This window comes from Ursus americanus, chromosome 2 (assembly GCF_024610735.1).
Source record: "Ursus americanus isolate L20-20 chromosome 2, mUrsAme1.1.p, whole genome shotgun sequence".
NCBI classification, from domain to species: domain Eukaryota; kingdom Metazoa; phylum Chordata; class Mammalia; order Carnivora; family Ursidae; genus Ursus; species Ursus americanus.
Genome location: NC_142128.1, coordinates 5,335,272 through 5,357,103, shown reverse-complemented (window position 1 = coordinate 5,357,103; position 21,832 = coordinate 5,335,272). Strand labels below are relative to the sequence as shown.

Genomic DNA, 21,832 nt, shown 5'->3' with positions numbered 1-21,832 from the left:
GGGCCGCGGCCGCATGTAAATGAGCCCGCGGGGCGGGGCCGGGGCGGGGCCGGTGTGCGCGTGCCCCTGCCCGGCGGCTGGGGGCGGGGGCGCACCTGCGGGCGGGGGGGCCGGGCGCCCCCTCCCCCCACTCCCGGAGGCCGCAGCCTGCCCGCCGCGCCGAACCCGGGTCTGGAGCCCATTCGGCGGAGTGGGAGACTGAGGCGCCTGCGAGCCTGCGGGCGCGGAGGGAAGCCCCGGGACCGCGCCTGGCCGCTGCACCTGGCCTTGAGGTGAAGGCGAGCCGAGGCCCGAAGAGCTGGCGGAAAAGCCATTTTGCAGTAACACTCGTTTCTCAAAGGGGCAGGAGCCCCCGGGGAATTCGCGACCGCCCCCAGGACTCGGCAGCGCGCAGGTCCAGGGGCGAGTGGGCGGAGCCCTGCCTGCCCAGCGGAGCGCCTGCTTGGCCGCTGCGTGCGGGTCACGGGGACATACGTGGTCATCGGTCTCACGAGGTCTCCGGCGGGGCGAGAGGTGCTCAGCTGGGGCTCAAACCCGGCTTCCATCCACCTGCTTTACTTAATCGCCGGCCTGCCTGCCTCAGTTTCCTCACTCTTCACAGGAGCATGAAAAGGTGTTAAAGCGGCCCCTGGCTCAGGGGTTCTTCCAGGCTGATGGGGCGCACCTGCAGCGTCGTGAGGTCCCGCGTGGGCCTGGCCTCCCGCCCCTTGTGACCGGCAGGATCAGGGTCAGCGCTGATCCCGCACTTCTCAGCGGGGCGCACAGGGTGCTCCTAGTCTCAATCTAGCCCCTGAGGGTCTCAGGGGAGTTGGTGTGACCGAAGTCGGGGCCAGGCCTGCTTGGTAGGTGGCTGATACTGTGCTCTTGGCGGCTGGGACAGGGGAGCGAGGGCCACTGAGGCATAGAAAGGCTAGCGCTGAGCTGATCAGCCTCTTGGCTTCCAGCTCATTAGATAAGGCTGTATTTCAGAAATTAAAATGCTTCCGAAACTCAATAAAGGCTTCGAATTACAGATACACTTTGAGGCCACACAAGCGCCACATCCGCAAGTTTTCCAGTGATTATACAGACCTTCCTGTTCTCAAGGGCAGTGAGTGACCCAGGGCCACTGGCTCCTAGTGCCCATGGCAGGGCAGTGCCAGGTCACCCACCCTGGACCTTGCACAGCAGGGGGAAAAACACCAAAGAAACGCAGAAACAGAGTTTATAAATATATAACTATATTTATTTTGAATATTAAATAGTTTTTAAATTACAAGCAATTTATTGAATCACACTATGCATCAATATACAGTAAAAATCTTACAATTTAAAAATGTACACAATTTAAACTGAAAGTTCATTAGCTGTGATATTGCCGTGAACCTCTCACAACTGTGTAAAAGCGGGACAGGGCAGCCGCATGGGTGTGACCGCCCCCACGGTCCTCACTTGCAGACGGGATTCAACAGTGGATGCACACACCGGCCCATTGGTAGGTCTGCCTGCGCCTGCGTGAGCCTGAACAACCCAGTTCAAGCCTTTTGGGTAACGGGCTGTTGGTAATTCAATACTGTCGACACATCTTTCAGAATTTATCTATGTACTAAAGAGGAGTTTTTTTGTTAACAGCCAAAACTGGAACCAACCCCATTACTATGAGGAATATCGTTTAGGAGACTGAAATCTGGACTGAGTTACCCACTCTTATTTTAAGGCTACTTCTCGTAAGGCTACTATTCTGAAGCCCCTCTCACCGAAGCCCAACATTGGGAGCCTAACACTGGGTTCACTTCCGGAATTGTCAGATGATGGGCTGAGTAGGGTAAAAGCAGGAGCTGCCTGCCTCGTGCCCTGGGGCCCTCAGGACAGACATGCAGTGAGTCACTAACCTAGGAGAGGTTTTGAAAGGTGTTTTACGGCAGCAAGACATAAAAGACTTTTCTAAGATAAAACCCATTTCTATAGAAACCATCACCTGTACATTTAAAAACAGAATGAATGCTCTGTTTTCAATTCAGCTTCGTGGGGCTTCTTCACCCTTAAGATGAATGGCTTCGTACCCAGATGCACAGTCCAAGTTCCAGAAGGATTTGGGGAGCAATTTTTATTTTTTTACATTTCTTTTTCTGGCTTATGACAGGATCGTTTGATAACACAAATTAACATCTAGTTAGGTAGGAAATGAAGATTAGGTTATTTTTATTATAGGATTTAAAATACGTAAACTCCACCAGTGTAGTAGCGCTATTTAAAACTTGATAGATTCCAAAGAAGGCCAGGAAGTAACAACGCTGTGAACCAGGTAGTATCAACCTCACCCATATTATCCGGAGAATTCCACTGATTTTATTTCATTGCCTAACTTAACAGAACAAGTTCGGTCTGAAAGCCCACTATTGGTAACCAATGTAGTTTAAAAAAACAAAACAACACAAAAAAAAACAACCTGACTTGAACAACAAAGCACATGCTGACACTTCAAAGATGGGCTGAAAATTCTAATCTACGTAATTCGTCTCCCGTGTATTGCTTGAGATTTCAAAAGAACATGTTGACTCACGTGTTTATTATAAATATAAAATCTTCCCCACCATGCGACACCACAGTAAGATTTACTACCCCCCCCAACTCAATGTATAAAATGTTTTCTTTTGGCAATTAATCATGACAGCAAGATAGTCCTAAAATAAATTAAAATGGGAATTAGATTGTTAAAATCTCCTTAATCGTAGTGAAAAAGTTACAGCCCCCGAATATCAATAAATTTACCCCGGGCTGATTATACAAGAAGACTATATATTCTATCGATCTGCTTGACTTTAGTCATTAAATCTGAGCTTGTTATAGTTTGAAAAAACTTGTATTAATTATCACCGCTCATGTATCTCTCAACAAAGACTGATAGTTAGATGTAAAAATTCAGGAAACTCAGGAAGTCTTCATAGCAAGAAATTCAGAGTTATGACAGTTTTGGCAAAATCACCTTCTAATGCCCTATTAACGTTTTCTTGTTCAGTCTGCACATCCCACGGCCCTGCTCTCCTGGCTGTGCTCCTTGCTCACACCAAGTGGAGGTTCGTAGAAGAGGCTCCTTCTCCATTCTGAGTTCTTGCTCTGGAAAGTTATTGCTAGTATAAAACGTTAGTGGAGTGAACCAGAATTGATAATAAAGGTCATAATTGACTCTGTAAACTAGCCAGTATACACAATTGCATCTCGTGCTAGGACCAGGGTCGCTGGGATTTCTATCACGCAGCCCCAGTGGACCCGTGTTACGCTGGAGTCGGGGAAGCAGATCAGCACCGGAAAACATTTGGGGTGAAGGGCCAGTGTGTGGTGACCACAGACCCGATGCCCGACCCCAGTATACACAGCTTCACGGCGGACATGCTAAGCCTCCTTCAGCACATGCTGCTCTAGCCCCTGGAAACTTCCTGATGTCAAAGCAGAACTCACGGACTGCAGAATGAGGTCAGCTTTTTATCATGAACACCAATTCCTGGCAATGTTAGAAGACACTGGACACACTCGGTCCCTTTCAAGGCAAGGGGAGAACATGGTGCTTAATGCAGAAGGGAAGGGTCAGTGCAGACGAGTCCCTGGGCTGCATCCGAGTGGATGGCCACGTCTGGCCGCCCAAGGTCCCAACCAGGAGGACGTGTTGGCTGCACAGGCTCCGCCACTGTCCCTCATCCCTCCTCCCAGCCGGGGGATGTAGTGTTTCTCCTCGGTTACAGAGCCTGGCCGCCGCTGGCCATGACGCAGAGTGGTTCTTCTGGCAAAATTCAGCTCTGGATGTTATCTGAAAGCTGTACAGACAGAATGAACTCAGACTGTCCCTCGGCAAGCAGACCCCTGCACGGGCAGCTTCCTCCTCAGATTCGGCACTGTCTGAAAGAAGGAGCTACAAGGACACTGAAGCCACAGCAGCCTGTGCTTCCAAACGCCAAGCCAACAGCCGGCTTGGAGGGGAAGTGGCTCAGGGGCCACAGCAGAGCGCGGTGTGCAGGGAGGGCACACGGCTCCCAGGGAGAGGGGCAGGACACCTGGACCTTCTGACCCGAAGCTGAGTTCCAGGGTGAACCACCTGTCAAGTTTTACCACAGGGTTTAAAAAAAAATGGGGGAGTGGGGTGGGAGAGTCACACAGAGGGGCTGCAAGACCCTTCAGCTCCTCAGAGAAGCCTCACTTGCTACAAGGATCCTGCGTTATAGAAAGAGACAAACGTGTGTTTCATTCGGTCAACAGAACAAAGCAGTCTTTTTGGACTCATCAAAAATATTTCCTATAAGAACAAAAAACACTAACATTCGGAATCATTTATCATTTACGAAAAAGTACCATATGTACAATTCCAACAATTCTAGACAGCAGAACACTCAAAATATTTAAACTTTACAAGTACCATGCAGAGCAAACTATAGAACAGAAAGAAATCAAACTAGTGGATAGCACCAGCTTGACCTGCCTTATTTTCCTTGAATAATTTAAGATTCTGTACAATATCAGGTACTCTTAGAACATTTATCCACAGTGCAATTACAGAAAGCAATTAGTGATTTCTTTAAAAACAATAAATATGGCTCACTGGTGCCCATTCCCATCGTGCTCCTCTGGGCCCTCGCACACAGAAGGGACGTACAGGTGTGGAGGCGGAGAACACCCCACATGGAAACCAGAAACAACCCAGAGCCTACAGTTCCCCACACCGGAGCAGGGTCAACGCTCCACAAGGATGACCAGGGCGCGAGCACCTCTGGCGGGCGACAGCGGCCACAGGGCCTCCCCAGCCACGCTTCCCGCCATGGGCACGGAGCCAGCGCGGCTCCCTCCTGGCCACCCGAGTCTCTCTCCGGGGCCAGGCCCGCTGCAGTCGACGTGGAGGGATGTGACTGCTGGGCTGCAGTGCAGGGATGCCGCCCTGGGGGAACAGCCCGGGACCCGGGAGCGCATCCGCGTCCACCTAATCCTTTTCTCCGTCTTCGCTGCTTCCTGTTTTGGGGAAAACAAGCAAAGCTGGGTTTGTGAAGTGATCGGCACAGATAAAAATAGTGTGGACAGCATCTGACCCGTGCTGCAGAAAGAGGAACTGAAGCTGGGAGTGGGGCTGCCCGCCACCTGCTCGAGCCGCGGGGCTTCCTGTGACGGCAGCACCTGCCGGACTCTGGCACACTCTCGCACACACATCTGCTCAGCTCGCACGCGGCTCAGTGTCCGTGCTTAGGGCACAGGAGAAAGCCAGCCCCGATCTCTGACAGATCGCTAGGTAATGGGCATTATCTAATCGGCACAATTAAACAGAACACGAGCATAAATGAAAGCTCTAAGTTTCATAGTTAGTATTTGAACTGCAAACTTCAAATCAAAAAATGTACCTATTAACATTTATCTTCCAATCTGGCTACGGGGAAAAAGGATCCATATGTTCGGATAATACCACTTCAAATGCACGCTGCCGGTGACTTCCCTCCCAGGCCTCTGCTATCACAGGAGACCAAGACTTAATGGCAAAATCAATACTCCCGGGGAAGAGCCAGAGCACTTTTGGGCTCAATCCCAAAATCTCGGGCCAAGTGTTTTTAAGAACGGCTTCCCTCTGGGGGAAAGAAGCAGAAATGGGCAGGGGTGGGGGGGTTGTGGCAAAAGGGGAAAAAGGAGATAAGAAGGTGGCAGACACGCTGAAGCCGTGCCACCACCGGGCGGCCTCGCCCTACAGGGGCTGCGAGGGGACAGCCCCAGTAGCATCAGCGTGCGGAGTGACAGGGGCCTACCCATGGGGACGTGGCCCTGAGAGCAAGCTCCCAAGGCTGTGAGGGCTCTAGAAAGTATTTTCTGCAAACACTTAGGAAGGCACCAAACTAAGAAGCACGCAAGTCCACTAGGGATGGTCTCACAGGCTGGCACCCAGCCCTCCTCTCACCTCCTTGTTCGATGTCCGAGTCAGTAAGGTGCGTGAGAGAAAAGCTGGCGATGTTGGCAGGAGAGATGGAGAATCTGGAATACGGCGGCGTGTGAGGCCAGCTCTGTTCCGCGCTCCGGGGCGGCGGAGGCGGCGAGAAGTACTTGGATGTCTGAAGAGAAGGCTTGGAACTAAGAAGGTTACTTGTTGTCTTCGACATAAAAGGGTCGGGGGAGAAGTCATCATCCCATTCAAAGCCTCCACCTGAATGAAAAATAAAGACAGTTCTCCTTTTATGACTTCATTATAAAGAACAGAGAGTTGGGTGGGGGAAGCACACAGGTGTGCTCTGCAGATCAACCAAAACCGACTCGGGTCCGGCAGATGGCAGAGGTGCTCCCGGGTGTCCTAAGAGTGTCATTTAAAACAATCCATGATGTTATCCTCAGAACAGTTCACCTTATTCACAACGCACTATTTTTTAGTTTCTTTTTAAACCCGACAATGAAGCGAAGTACCTTCTTCGTCAGTTGAGCTTTCCGAATTTATGCACCTGCTCAGGTAGGGAGAGCCCGAGGAAGGTGCCGGGCTGTTCAACTCGGGGCCGTGGGCGTCTCCTCCGCAGCGCCCCAGCTCTTTGGTTGGGGTCTCCTGCAAAGCCAAAGAGAAATTCCCATCAGTGAAGGCCTGTTCGCAAGAGCCCCGCCCCCGCCCCCAGGGCACCCACGGCAGGCCAGTGCTGTGTCCCACCGACGTGGTGGGCTCCGGGCCTGGCGGAGCTGCGATAGGAACACACAGCCCGTCCCTTCCAACGAAGCAGCTCTGAAACCCAGCAGAATGCATGCGGTAGCTGCTGGAGGCCTCCGGAAAGTAAACAGTAGCAGGCCAGTCGGGAAAGAACGCCAGAACTCGAAGTACACCAGAGCAGCTGTGGGGTCCGCCGTCCTCCCACCGCCCCTGCCTCAATGGCTCCGGGCCTGGACCCAGCACAGCTTGAGATCCGGTGGCCGCTGGGGTGGACAGAGTGAGCTCCAGAAGCCCTTCGGTTCTGGTTCTGAAGCAGGCAGGGGGTCTTCTGACCCTCGGGGGCTGGGGGGGGAATTCTAGATTTGTCCCCTCCATTCTTTTGCTTCCTAGCCCCGAGCAAACCCAGGGTGAGAGGGACCTATATCCTGAGGAAGGTGACCTTCCTCTCCACCTGGAAGAACGGGGATCCCAGGAGAGTGAGGAGAAGCCCGTTGCTCGTCCTCCTCTCTGTCCGGCCGCTGCCCGGCGGCATGAAGTATACAGCATGGTGTGCTAACAAAAGCCCAAGCTCTTTGGCTGGAGCATAGTGGGGGGTGGGGGGGGGCAAGACAACCGAAAGTACCAGGGACACCATGGAGAGGGAGGAGCTCAGGAGAGCAACCCCATCAAGTTTATGAGCTCCCGCCTTAGCTGCACGCTGCTCGTGGTAGAGCTGACTCTCCAGAACTGAACTGCGGGGCAGACCACTGCCAAGATCCACCCTGGCCAGTGGGGGACACATGCAGAGGACAGATTCAAACAGTACGGCAAGAGCTTTGAAAGGGGAACCCCAAGCCACAGAAGGACGGTTAGAACTTGTGACCTGAATCCCAATGGCTCAATGCCTGCTGGAACAAAAATACCAGCATTCTGCTTAGAATCTAAACAAGACACAGAGCCGAGTAACACATTAAGGATACAGTCTAAAATCGGTCCGGATACAAAGAATCAGGAAAACGTCAATTCTCAGGGAAGACCACAATCAACAGATGTCACGTCAAGATGACACAGGTGTTGGGGTTCTCTGAAAAGGCTATTATGAAAACGTTCCTACGAGCAAGGGAAAATGTTCCTGAAATGAACGTAAATAGACAAAAGCCTCGGCAAAAGAACAGATGATAAAAATAATAACAAAATGCAAATTTCAAAACAGAAAAATACAGCAGCTAAAACCTAAAAACCCCGTGGATGGACTTAATATCAGAACGGAGATGACAAAGAGTAAGTTTGAAGGAGATCAATAGAAATGACCCAATCTGAACAACAATGACAACAGGAAAGGACCAATGGGCACACAGGGCAGTCTGACACTGACATGCCAGCAGGAGGGGACCGAGCAGGACGAAAGAAAGCATGTGGGGAAATAACGGCTGAAAAGTTCTTGAATCTGGTGAAAGACATAAGACTACAGATTCAAGATGCTCAGCAAATGTGAAACAGGGTAAATTCAAAGAAATCCATGCCTGTAATCAAACTGCTAAGAAGAAAAAGAAATTTTGCAAAGAAAAAAATCCTGACATCAATCAGACATAATACTGAGGGAAGAGAACAGTCAACTCAGAATTCTATATTCAGAGAAAATATACTTAAGGAGTGAGGGAAACTAAGATAATCTGTTGTCAGTAGGTTTGATTTTAAATTAAAAAAAAAAAAGGAAAAAACGGTCAAACTTCTTCAAACGGAAGGGAAGAATCCTGGAACATCAAAAATGGAGAGAGAGAAACGGTAGGGACTGTATGGGTAAAAAGAACCCTAATGGTCTCCCTCTGAGTTTCTTAAAACATGTTTGATCGCTGGGAGTAAAATGTGGAGCACCGTCTGACGGGGCTTCGGCGTCTGAGCGGAATAGACCAGACGACAGGAGTAAGGGTTCCGCATTCCACCTGAAATGGTAAAGCGCTGACTCTAAGTAGATTGTAAAAAGTTAAGTGTGTGTATTGTAACCCCCGAAACCACTACAGAAACTATACTGAGAGAATGAATATACATAGTAAAAAGAGTGATAGATAAATTCAAAGGTAAGACTAAAAAATGCTTAAATTATCACAAAGGCAGGAAGGAGGAAGCAAGAACCAAAGGAACAAACAGAAACAGTGAACAAAATGGTACGCTAAAAATCAAACAAGACCAATTTCCTTACATGCAAGTGGCCTAAAAACCATCAACTAAAAGAGAATTTTTCATAATAAAGAACCTCTTTGCTATTCACAAGAAACTACTGTCATACATAATGATATAAGTAAGACTGAAAGTACAAGGATGAAGAAAGATACTTCATGCAAATGCCAATGGAGAGAAAACCGGAGTGGCTACGTACCAAACAAAGAATACAGAAGGACCTTACATTACAATAAACCAGTCAGTTCGACCTTCCCAAGAAGATCTAGTGCTCTTAAATGTGCACGCAGCTAACAACAGAGCCGCCAAACAGAGACAGCACAAATGAGCAGAAATGGAGAGCGAGTCAAATCCACAAGTGCAGTGGAGACTTCAACACCTCTCCCTCCCTCCACAGACAGGACTCCCGGCACACAGCAACAGCAGCAGCAGTGTAGAAGAACTGAACACTACCAACAATCTAGACCTTCCTTTTTTTAAGATTTTTAAAAATTTTACTTATTTGAGAGAGAGAGAGAGAGAGAGGAAGAGAGAAAGAGCGCACACATGAGCGCACAGGCAGGGGGATGGGCAGAGGGAGAAGCAGGCTCCTCACCGAGCAGAGAGCCTGATGTGGGACTCGATCCCAGGACCTTGGGATCATGACCTGAGCCGAAGGCAGACACTTAACCGACCGAGCCACCCAGGCGTCCTAGGCATATTCTTTCAAGTACACATGGAACACTCACCAAGACAGACCACAGCCTGGCTCTAAAACAAACCTCTGTAAGTTCAAAGGAACTGAAACCGTACCAAACACGCTCTCTGACCGTAACAGAATTAGCCTAGAAATCAATTAACAGACACGAGAAAATCTCCAGCCCTTCGTTTGTAAAGAGGCTAAAGTCTGCGCTCACAGAGCAGTGCTCAGCAGGCACAGGAGGGCTGAAGGGCCTCAGACTCCGCCGCTGCCTGGTCCCGATCCACGGGGACCCCCAGCGGCCAGCACCTCCAGGGCGACCTGGGAGCCATGCACTGTTCCTGCTTGTACCTGCACGCTGGCTACTGCTGCCAACGGCTGGATTAGAGAACTTTGGTCTGTAAGGAGTAGCTAATTTCAGTAGGACTCTGCCAGCAGACCCAGAAAGGGCATCCAGGTCTCCTTCCCTTAATTTAATAGCAGTTCCCTGTCCAAACTACATTTCTGCACATTCTTGGAACTGTAACCAACCCAAATTCCTCTTTTATTTATCTGAGAGACCGCGAGCAACCGCACGCATTCACACGAGCAGGGAGGAGAGGGAGAAGCAGGTTCCCTGTGAGCAGGGGAGCTCGATGTGGGGCTCGACCTCAGCACCCTGAGATCATGACCTGAGCTGAAGGTAGATGCTTAACCCAGGCCCCCCAAATTCCTATTCTTGAGGAACCATAAAACAGTTGGTGGCCTCAAAATGGCAATCAGGAAAACAAAGCACACTCGATTTCCTAACACACCTTGGAATTCTCTAATATGACAGTTGGGAGCTTAATAGGTACCTGGTCAAACAGATAGACTGTGACATCGTCAAAAAATGTCACCGCCTTCTTTTCTTTCTTCCAGTCATCCGGGAGCTGATCAATGGCAACAGCGGCCGAGGGTTTCAACAGGCTCCGTAAGTGTCTCCCATCCTCGTTGCTGAGGATCACAGGCACGGGGTGCTCGGTCTCATCCTCCGACTCGGAGCTGAGGCTGTGCAGGTTAAATGCCCGTAGGTCCTCGTCAGAGTCGTCACTGTTTTCGTCTTCCTCGTCTGCGTCAATGCCATCCTCAGAGAGGTCGAGCATGCCCGACACGCCAAGTTTCCCCAGGTATTTCCCTTCGATATCTGGCTCCTTCAGCTTGGGGCCCTCGGCGTGGCCACACAAGGACTTCTCCACCGTCAGGTCTGACGGGCTGCTGGAGCACAGGGTGGAATTTGCAAAGGCGAGGAGCTCGTTGGTGTTGGTTCCAGTGGAGGCGAGTGTGCAGGGGCGTTCCTCTTGTGCCTCAAAGTCATCACCGCTGCTCAGCTCGGAGTTCCACAAACTCAGGGGACTGCCAGCCTCATCTTCAGGAGGAGGCGTCTGCTTGGAAACATCAGCTGGTGCCGGTTCTGACGTTTCTCTCGACTCCAGGTGACTGGAATCTTGCGAAGCAGGTAGACAACTTTGGTCTGGCTGGCAATGTTTGGTTTCCAGGCAACTGTCCTTAGTGCCAGGACTTTGCTCTGGGATGACTGGCTCAGGCAGGGGCTGATCCGTTACCAATTCCAAGGCTGAGGCTGAGGACCCTGGGACCCCCTCGGATTTCTTATCCGGCTCAGAGTCATTATCTGAGAAGTAAGCAGAGTCTCGGTATGAGCTCTGAGAGCCAGGTGCAAAAGACTGCGAGGTCACTTCCGTACCTCTGTGGCCATCGGCTGCGTCTGAGATGACGATGACCGGGTTGGGAGGCAAACTGCCGTGACTGCCGTCGCCCGCTGTGGCTGCCTCTGAGGCTGAGGCGCCGTCGGGAGCAGGGTGCAGAGTCCATTCAGGGGACTCCAAGTTCTCGGTCTCGTAGCCACTGTCTGCAGGCTTATCGGGGGGCAAGAGTTTCTGAGGCGTGTGAGAGTCCAAAGAACCCAATAAAACTTCATGGACATCCACCGAATCCAGAGAGTCTGGGGTCTCCACAGACTGTTCTGAAGTCTGAATGGGTGTTGACAAGCTGTCTTCTAAAAGGCTGTCTTGACTGGTTGAGTCCGAGGAGAGGGCGGACACCAAGGCCCCCTCTTTGGCACCATCTTTACAACGCAGCTGACTCAAAGTCTCCACAGCTTCCACGTTTTTCTCCAGCAGACTACCGCTATGATGGTCTTCTGAAAGGGGCTGTTTTTGTAAGTTCTGTCTCAATTCTGGAAGACTACTTCCTATACTCACCTTATTGGCAAAAGTGTCATCAACGAGAACCGAGTCACTTTTGGTCAGTCTCAAGGCCTCTTGACTTTGGTGGGTCAAGTCATGGGACCTGTCGCCAATGCCGTGTGCTTTGGCATCAGTTGAGGGGATTACAACTGTGACGGCCACAGAGTCTGGACTGATTTCTTGGCAGAGACAGTCTTCATGGACACCGACATCTGAACATGTGGGTTCTCCCTGCTTTGGGAACGTATCCGGAGGTACGTGATGAGGTGTTCCTTCTGTCTCGAGAGAGGTAGGAGGTACCTGCACTTCCGGGGAAGACTGTGATGAGGTGTTCAAAGTGGTGTCCTCGAACACGACACCCGTATCTTTACCCTTTGCGCTTAGGTTTTCCTGCAACAAGGAAAAGCCTGGTTTACTTTCAGCAAACTTAACTTCAGGATCTAAAGAATTTCTACGTGGAGTTTCTAATATTGTTTCAGTGAAACCGGCGTTTTTAAGTTCTGTTTGAAGATCATTTACATGTTCTTTGCTAGACAATGAGTCTTTTAGTAAGTTTTTCTCTTGAAGAAATAAAAAGTTTTCTGACAATTCTTGAACAGTCAGTGGATCAAAATTATCCTGGTGCAAAAGGTTTTCTGATAAGCAGAGAGGCTCACAGTCAAAGAGCTTACGGGGCTTTTCTTTCTCAAAGTGGCACGCTGTTACTGACTCTCTGGAGGCATCCAGACTTGAACTTAAAGTGGTCGGCTTCAAGTCTGTTTGAACTCCGTTTAGTTCCATTAAGTCAAATATTTTTTGGTGACTGGGCAGATCCTCTGATTTGTCCAGATCATTAAATATACTGTTGAAAGGGCTCTCGGGGCCCCTGGGAACATGTACGTCCTCGGGGATGCTGGAATCTTTGGGGTCTGTACTGCTTTGGAAGAAATCCTCATCTGTACTGGACTCCTCAAATTCAAGATTCTTGAGTGTCAGAAACTGGGACGTCTCATCACTTGTCTTCTCTGGGTTATCCATCTCGGTTGTGAGCAGTGCGGGCGGGTAATCGAGCTCCAAGTTGCTACCACTCTTTTCTTCCAACTGGATGTAGTAGTCGCTTCCAACAGAAAGGTTATGGGCATCAAAAACAGGAACCACTCCGGGGGCCCCACGGGGGACATCCTGGCCACTGTCATCTTGTTTCCCCGGCCCAGGATCCGAAAGTGAACTCTCAAACACTTCAACTGGAAAGAAGATGCTTGTGTAGGACAAGGCTTCGTCTGGGGCGCCCCGACCGCGCTCATCAAAGTGGTCGTGCTTAGCCGCCTCCCAGACATACTCGAAGCTCAGGCCCTGGCTGGTCTCAGTCACGGTGAGGACCTCTTCCATCTCGCGACCAAGCCGATCCCTGGCAAAATGGTCGAGAATTGGGAACGCAGCATTACTTGAAGCGTCTCTGCTACTTGTATTTGGTTTAAGAGCATTCCACTGTTGTTCAAAGTCGACTTCTGAGTCCCTTTGGCTTTGCATCCGCAGGTAGGTGAGCAATCTATGCACGTCCTCGGCCGCTGGTCTCTTGTCTGGCGACAGCCAGCAGAACTGCAGAACTTCATACCTGCGTGACAATGGAGAGGTAATTAATGAAGTGATGAAAAATTGCTTTAAAATAAGAAAGGACTTCACAAGGACTCCTAAGCCAACTCAACACCTCAAAAGTTTCTACGCTACGATCACTGTCCACCACATGAAGCAGCTCAGTTCACGGTGAAAGAGGAAATAAAGAAATGTAAAAATCTGGCCACCTAGTTTTTTGTGTTCCCAGGACATTTCGCGGTATCGGTGTCTGTCGTTTGTTTTTCTGGTGTTTATCCAGTGACTTAGGCCCAGGAGTTAGAAACAGTTTTAACACAATCTCCTCTTTAAAAAATTATCACAGGTATTCTGTGAAGTAAAGAATGCACTTGTCTTACAGTTTTAGATTTATTCACTTTATTTTGCAAGAATTCTCAGAAACAAAGTCTGCTGTAACTAATCTCTATTCCCCCCAGTAAAAAGTAACACTCCGATCTTTTGTAGCACATGGCTTCCTCAGATCAGAAAAGTGGCTGAAAGTGGAGGGAAACAGCAGACAATGAAGTCCACAGAAGCCAGCAACCAGGAGCTGGGTCTTCGAAGGGCTGACTGAATACAGCCAACATCTTCAGCTGGTGCCATGAGCAGAAGGTAAGACAAAGAGGACTTCAGTATTAAATGTACAGAGTCCAGGTCCGGTTACTCTGGGTGAAACGGTTGCAGCAGCGTGGGGAGCGGAGCCATGGGTAAGCGCAGGGGGTTGCCACGCTTCCTTCCTTCAGAGCAGAACGCGCTGTGCACGCAGTGGTGTAAACAGAAGCTTAGAAAGAGGGGAACCTGGGGGCGCCTGGGTGGCACAGCGGTTAAGCGTCTGCCTTCGGCTCAGGGCGTGATCCCAGCGTTATGGGATCGAGCCCCACATCAGGCTCCTCCACTAGGAGCCTGCTTCTTTCCTCTCCCACTCCCCCTGCTTGTGTTCCCTCTCTCGCTGGCTGTCTCTATCTCTGTCAAATAAATAAATAAAATCTTTAAAAAAAAAAAAAAGAAGAGAAGAGAAAGAGGGGAACCTGATCCTAACCAGCATTCGAGTAAGAACTGGACCGAAGACGCGTAAGAAGTAAATTTGTTTTGCAAATGTTAACATACATTATGCAAATTAGCTCTTGCTGCCTATTTAAATACTATTGCTTCCACGCTCTTTTCTCACATACTAGGTATCACTTACAAGCACTGCCTCATTTTAAAACAATTTCACAATAGGAAACACCCTTAATATTGACTTTTCTAAATTAGTTCAGACTTCACATTTTTTCTTATTGCACACAATTCATAAATCCTTACCTGTTCTACATTTTAAAAAAAAACATTAAATTTTAAAAATAGATGCTAAATCTAAACTCAGTTGTGAATAATACACAAATGACTGCTTTTCATAACATTTACTGTTTACAAATAGGGAATATACAACTAACACCCATAGAAAGAGGATTTCCTTATCTTTTAAAGACAACAAAATGTAAAATGGAGCTACCCACCATCGGTCAGAATAGGGCTGCTCCAGCTGGGGCTTAGGGAGCTTTGTGTCTCTCTCTCGAATCACCTGATTGAGAACATCTAAGTTGGAAAGGTTGGAATAAGGCTGAGCAGCATTATCAAAAAGCTCCCAAAGCGTCACACCCAGAGACCTGTGGAAAAAAGAAAAGTTATTTCTTCTTCCCTTTAGATGTCAAATTTTTCAGCACCAACATTTTTATCTGTACGCTCTTTAGTGACTTTATGAACAAGACGTGTACTGAAAAGGTTATTAAAGATAGCTCTTTAACGTGATTTTTTTAAAAAGGGGCATTTTCAATAAAATGAGGACAAGCTCGCCTCCTCACATTTACATATTTACTACTGAGTACTCAAGATAGTTTTGGCCAACGCAAAAAAAAAAAATTAAACAGATAATGGGCACAATTATAGAGAGGAGCTAATGCAACCGTCAACTTCAAAACTCAAGAAATTATTCGAAAGGTCGTTAGGACTATTTCAGAGTTCAGCTAAACGGTGAGATAACAAGATAAATATCCTGAGGCAGACCAAAAAAAAAATCCCATTCACAATAGCAGTAAACACCAGCGCGTATCTCAGAGAAACCTTTATCTAAACTAGTAATGTCTTCTTTGGCGATGCACACATTTCCTAACAGTGTGGGTTTGGTTGCTATTATGAAGGGACTTCTCGACATCATTCTCTCACCTATTTGTGTGTCTGCCACCTGCCGAGCCTCTCCATGCCTCCAGGTATGCGGCTGTTTCCACGGGGTAGGAGGGAACGCCCCTTCCTGGCACCCATCCCATTCTCTCAGGCCAAGTGCTCTGTCGCCATGGAGATGGGCACTTACTCTCCACCTGCTCTGTGCCGTCTCTAGATTTCTACCCCATAAGCCTCTGGTCGTGTCGCAGCATCTCCTAGTCACTGCAACGGCTCCCAAACCTGGCTGACCACCTGTGTCGTCTGGGAATACGCGGGTATTTAGGACCCACCCCCAAGGACTCTCAGTTGGTAGATGCGGGTGTGGCCTAGGAAACTGTACTTAAAGTTCCCTAGTGCTTCTGACATCCAGCCAGGTTTGGGTATTGATGGTTGACATGACTTGGATCGATCCGTCCAGAATGCCTGTCTGAATCATAAACTGTACTGAATAAATAGGTCTATCATTTGACACTGTAGAGTGTAACTTATGAGTTGATTTGGCTATGCTAACTTCACAAGTCAGTGAACAAAATCACCATATTCAGTATCTAAGCTGAGAAACCACTTCTTTCAGAGAAAATAAATGGACCCAAATTTCACAACTCAATTCAAGATATAAAACACTTCCTTTCCCTGGCACAGACTTGCCAGAGGCAGAGGGCCTTTCTGGATACAAAAGAAGTTTAAGACACTATGGACGACTTCAGGGAGTTTACGATTTAACTGAGGAAAATAAGAAATTCACATGAAACACTAAAGACCACAGAGATAGTATATAATTAATGGCAAAACGAGTGTTATCGCTACCCTGCTTGATGTGATCTTGGGCATATAACTACCGTGTCAATTTCTCCAAATGCCTGATTTAACTCCCTTTCCCTCCCCCAACAAGGCCTAGTCCCAAACCAAACCCCCCTCCAGCCCACAGCCCACCCTGTTCTTCAGAGAACATGAAGCATGGGCTTTCTCAACTCCCCACTCCACCAATTCTAGCATCTCTGTGCATCCCCTACTCATCTCCTCAGGCCACAGAGAAAGATGAGCCGAGTCTCCTCCTCAAGGTCTGTCCCTGCCCCGGAGCTCTCTACTCTACCTCGTGCGGTGTCCTCCAGGATAACCGCCAGCAATCCCTGCCGCTGACCCCTAGCTATTCAGTTCTTCACCTGCACCCGCTCTTGCATCCTTGAGTACCACTGGCTTCTCCCTTCTGGGAAGAAAAGCATCCTGTAGTTCTTATCCTCTCTTCCAAGAAGTCTCTAAGAGAGGGCCCTCTTGTTCACCCCTGGTACAGGGCAGCGTGGCCCCTGCCTTGGGCTGCAGTTGGCACTACTGTCGGCCCTACCACCAGAGACTTCTCAAAGTGTCGGCAACAAGGGGTGGGCTCTGTCTCTGGGAACACAGGCTAAGCTTTCAGGTTCAACGCCCTCCTAGGAACAGGCAATATACGGATGAAGCATACAAAGCATCTTTTTAAAGGCATCAAAGATGGGCTAACAGGGAACTGTCAGGAAAAACTCTAGAACTTGAAGAACTAAGGAGAACACCAAAACCACCTTTGAGCTGGTGCCTTTGCTGAAGCACAGAACTTGGGATTTTGTGGTCTTGGTTTATAAGGCAATGCGGGTGCTGGTAAACAGTCCAAAGCCCTGGGCCTACCCAAGCTAAGGGGAATCACAGAGAGACCTCCTCGCAGTGAGATTAAACCTGCCCCTGCCTCCCTCCAGGAGCGCAAAAGGCAAGCTCACTCAGCAATGAGGTGCTGTGAGTTAGTGTACGTGTGTACGAATGTGTGAGAATGTGTGTATGTGTGTAAGGGGGGGTCGGTCCCTAACAAGCTGTAACCACAGAGCTGGCCCTTGATTGTATTTGCAGCCCAAATTCACATCACCTTAGTGTTCAAAAAAAAAAAAAAAACAACGTAGCTGAACAAGTAAAGCTCCCCTGGTAACCGACACAAGCAGGTAAGTGTGGATCCTCTCTGGAGGAATGCTCCCCAATTCTAGGTTTCCAAAATCCTTACCCCCAGGAAACAAGGCACCATCAAGAACCAGCAAGATCAGATACCCCAAGACTTCAGCTACCGGAATTATCTGATGCAGATCATAATCCCATTGGTTTAAAAACACTGGGACGTGTTTTGAAAAACCAAATAGAGTTCCTAAAACTGAAAAGTCAAAGCTGAACTATATAAAACTTAATGGAGAGATTTAACAGAAGAACAGACACAGCTGAAAAGAGAATTTTTAAAAAGAGAAAGAATTAGTGGCTGGAGCACAGGTCTCAAAATTATCTAGAGTGTGGCCCAGAGAGTCAAAGAGATAGGCTATATAAAGGCAAGACGAAGAGACAGAAGGCAGAGCAGGAAGGCATAATACACGTCTAAACGGGCTTCCCAAAAGAGAGAAATGGAGCAGAGGCCGTATTTGAAGGGCAGGGCTGAGAACAACACCAACCTATAGATATGAAAAGCCAAATAAATCCCAAGCAGAAAAACATAAGAAATCCACACCCATACACGTCATGTGAAACTACAAAAAACAAAAGACAAAGAGAAGAGTTTAAAAGCAGCCAGAGAGAAAAGGTCACATTACCTTCAAAGAGCTTAGGTAGACTTACGGCTGACTTCTCAATAGCAACAATGGAAGCCAGAAGACAGTAGAATGATCTCTTCAATATGCTGAGAGAAAGTAACTGTCACCAAGTAAAAATATATTTCAAAAATGAGGACAAAATAAAGGTATGTTCAGACCTACAAAAAACTGAGAGTCTGTTACCAGCAGGCCCTCACTACAGGAAATTCTGAAGGACATACTTCAGACAAAGGGAGAATGATCCCAGATGGAATGTCTGAGATTAAAAAAAAAAAAAAGAAAAAAGAAAGAAAAAAAAAGAATGAAGAGCAAAGTGATTTAATAACGTGGATAAACCTAAACAAAAAAGTGCTAAAAAACCAATAATAATGTCTTGTGAGGATAAAAGAAAAAAAAATACCCAATAAGATATACCTGTGTGGGTGCGTGTGTGTATGTGTGTGCACAGGTGCGTGTGTGTACGTGAAGCTGCACGGTTACAGTTAAACCAGGTTAAAGTATGTTAAAGTATCCTGAGGTCCTTGTATTGTTCAGAGAGAGGGTCAAAATACGAACTAATATTAGACTAAAATAAGTGGAATATACATGTTATAACTTGTAGGGTAACCGTTAATAAAGGTATAGGACTAGCATATACAGCTCCCAAACTAACAGGAAAAAGCAGTTAAAAAAATCGATCCAAAAGAAGGCAAGAAGAGAAAAAGAAAATAGAAAAAGCAGGATAATAGCACAAAAAAATGTATATATAAATTAAGAAAGCTGTAACAGAAATCGTTAGTCAAAGACGGAAACACGTTTTTTTCAACTTTCATTAAACTGATCTCCTATAAATCACAGTATTACATGTTGGTCCAAACCTCTTTCTGTTTTTTCATTCACTTTAATAAATATTTAAAATGTCTATTATACTGTAGGTCCTACAGGAGTCAAGAAAATAGACCGGGTTCCTGCTTTTACGGACCTTATTACCGTTGAATGGGTAAGAGAAAAGGTAACTATATCATCACAACTGTCAGAATTGCTATGACGTCAATAAATTGTCTTTACCTCACCATCATGCACGCCTGTGTTCCTAAATCTTACTCAATTATTCTTCTTTAAGTACTCAAGGGGAAAGAAGTTAGGACTTTGCTACACAAAAGCCAGCAGAATGGTAAATCAGTACATACCAGATATTACTATACTTAGTTTGATCTGCAGTTAGTAGTCTGTCTTGAAAGCTGGTTACTAATTCTGGAGCAGTCCATCGCAGAGGGAAAATTTTTTTATCATCTGTTTCAATATAATCCTCCTGTTTTGTTAGAAAGCATACAGAAGTTTAAATTCTATCACGCTTTTTAGTGAACTCAATGATTTAACACCAGGTCATTCTCAGAAAACATATACTGAACCCAAAAGACATATCAGAAAAAGAAATGGGCATGAAGAGAGATTTTCTGGGCAGCAGGTGGGTGAGGTTTTCTCTGAAGCCTCCTGGGCTTCGTGAGCTGCTCTCTGAGCCCTGAACACTTGCTCAGTCGGCCTTCCTGGAAAAGGAAGGTACGCCACGTCTGATGCGCAGAACACAGACTCTGAGCAGAACACCTTTTAAAATACGCTGGGCCTTATGCCCCGAGTAGGGCAGCAGTGCCTGCGGTTAATAAAAGCACAGGCTGGGCTCTAAGTCCACGCTCAACCGTGTACAGCTAGCTACCAGACTCTGGGCCCGCAACAAACACGCGAAGCCTTTTTATCTGTAAAACGAGGATGATACAATACCCACCTCCCCTGATGGTGAGGATTCACACAGATACTGTGGGCAACTACTTCATGCTGCCTGGTGCGCAGCAAGGGCTCAAGACGCCAGAGCTACCATGTAGACAAATACCTGACTCATACTCACGTAATATAGTTCAGTTACACAGTACTGTGAAAACGTGACCCCTGTGGTCCTCACAAGAACCCCTGGAAGACACCGGAGCCAGAGCAGTCACATTCTGTGCCCCATATCATGTCACCTCATTCAGCTGGGCTCCAAAAAAACATGACAACCTAACCGGTCTCTTATTTTGTTTTGGGATATATTTACGGCTGAGTTTAAAAAATCTAAATTCCAAGCGTACTATAATCTGAGCCAGAATTTTCCTGGAGGAAGACTGATATGACATGTACAGTGTATTTTATTACACAGGTGGTAAAGATTATTGCCCATGTGTTCACCCTAAAATGTATTATGCACCGTCAAGCTACCTTAATTACGCTGCATAAAAGTCTTATTTTTAAACAAAGCCTTTGGAAAGCTGTCACAAAACCTCAGCACAGAGCCACTGATGCAGACAAACCACACAAGCCAACGCTTCTGTTAAAATGACTAGAACAAACCACTCTCCAAAAAAGGCAACATAACCAAGATTTGTACCCCTCTTCCAAAACCAGAGTGGCGTTCTGTGATATGACCACCTCATGACTATGAAATTAAATCAGCTTCAGGAGAGAATCTTTAAACCTTGGCTTACCTTGTACCTGCTGAATCCTATTCCATAATCTCCCACTTTCACATTCAGGTCCGAGGTAAGAAAACAGTTCCGCAAGGCTAAGTCACTGAAAACAGAAAGAGTGACGTGAACACAAGGACAAGGGGATCTGCAAGCAGGACAATGTCACCCCAAACTGCTATGAACAGGGCTTTCTCTATGAAGCAGAGTGGGTGTTGAGAGCTTGCTCGGCATCTAGCTCCCTGCTCGGCAGGGAGTCTGCTTCTCCCTCTGACCCTCCCCCTCTCATGCTGTCTCTCTCTCTCAAATAAATAAAAATCTTTTTAAAAATAAAATTTTAATTAATTAAAGATTTTAATTTATTTGAGAGAGAAAGACAGAGATAGTGAGAGGAAGCACAGGAGGGGAGGACAGGGAGATGCAGGCTCCCCACTTAGCAGGGAGCCCGACACAGGACGGGATCCCAGGACCCTGGGATCTGACCTGAGCCGAAAGCAGACGCTTAAAGAAGGATGACGCTTACGACTGAGCCACCCAGGTGCCCCTAAAATTCTTTTTTAATGGAAATGGAAAAAGGATTATATATCATATGCTTCATTACTAAAATCCATGGAGATGATCAGGTTTTTTCTTACAGTAGTAACTGATACGGCGGGGAACCTGGGTGGCTCAGTTGGCTCAACGTCTGACTTGTGATCCTCTCATGGGCTGTGAGATTGGGCCCAGCATGGGGCTCCACGCTCAGCAGGGAGTCTGCCGAGAGTCTCTCCCTCTGCCCCTGCCCCGTGCTCACTCGCACTCTGTAATAAATAAATAAATCTTAAAAAAAACAAACACAACGAGTAACTGCTAAGGTTAAATATTGACCATATCTATACCTGCTGCTGCGTCCATAGCAGATTTATGGCTCATTTCCTACTGTTTTAAGAGTGACCAAGAGGGGCGCCTGGGTGGCTCAGTCAGTTAAGTATCTGCCTTCGGCTCAGGTCATGAACTCAGGATCCCTGGATAGAGCCCTGCATTGGGCTCCTGCTGAGGGAGCTTTTCCCTCTCCCTCTGCCCCTCCGCCCTGCTTGTGCTCTCTCTCTCTCTCATTCTATTTCAAATAAATAAATAAAATCTTAAAAAAAAAAACAATGCTTGGTGAAATAAGTCAAGCAGAGAAAGACAATTATCATATGGTTTCTCTCATCTATGGAACATAAGAACTAGGAAGATCGGCAGGGGAAGAAAGGGATAAAGAAAGGGGGGGTAATCAGAAGGGGGAATGAAACATGAGAGACTATGGA

General features: G+C 47.6%; 1 protein-coding gene across 3 annotated transcripts in view; it reads right to left on the bottom strand.

The window, feature by feature from the left end:
* Positions 1-1,224: 1,224 nt before the first annotated feature.
* The window catches only part of LMTK2 (lemur tail kinase 2), an 81,946-nt gene continuing 61,338 nt past the window's right edge, over positions 1,225-21,832 (bottom strand). For all 3 annotated transcript variants that reach the window (XM_045813421.2, XM_045813420.2, XM_045813422.2), the window contains exons 8-14: positions 20,565-20,649; positions 19,239-19,360; positions 14,776-14,925; positions 10,301-13,283; positions 6,400-6,532; positions 5,903-6,145; positions 1,225-4,974 (exon numbers count right to left, since the gene is read on the bottom strand). In XM_045813421.2, coding sequence (XP_045669377.2) covers positions 4,946-4,974; positions 5,903-6,145; positions 6,400-6,532; positions 10,301-13,283; positions 14,776-14,925; positions 19,239-19,360; positions 20,565-20,649 — 3,745 coding nt within the window. In that variant the 3' untranslated portion in view covers positions 1,225-4,945. The remainder of the gene's footprint in view (positions 4,975-5,902; positions 6,146-6,399; positions 6,533-10,300; positions 13,284-14,775; positions 14,926-19,238; positions 19,361-20,564; positions 20,650-21,832) is intronic.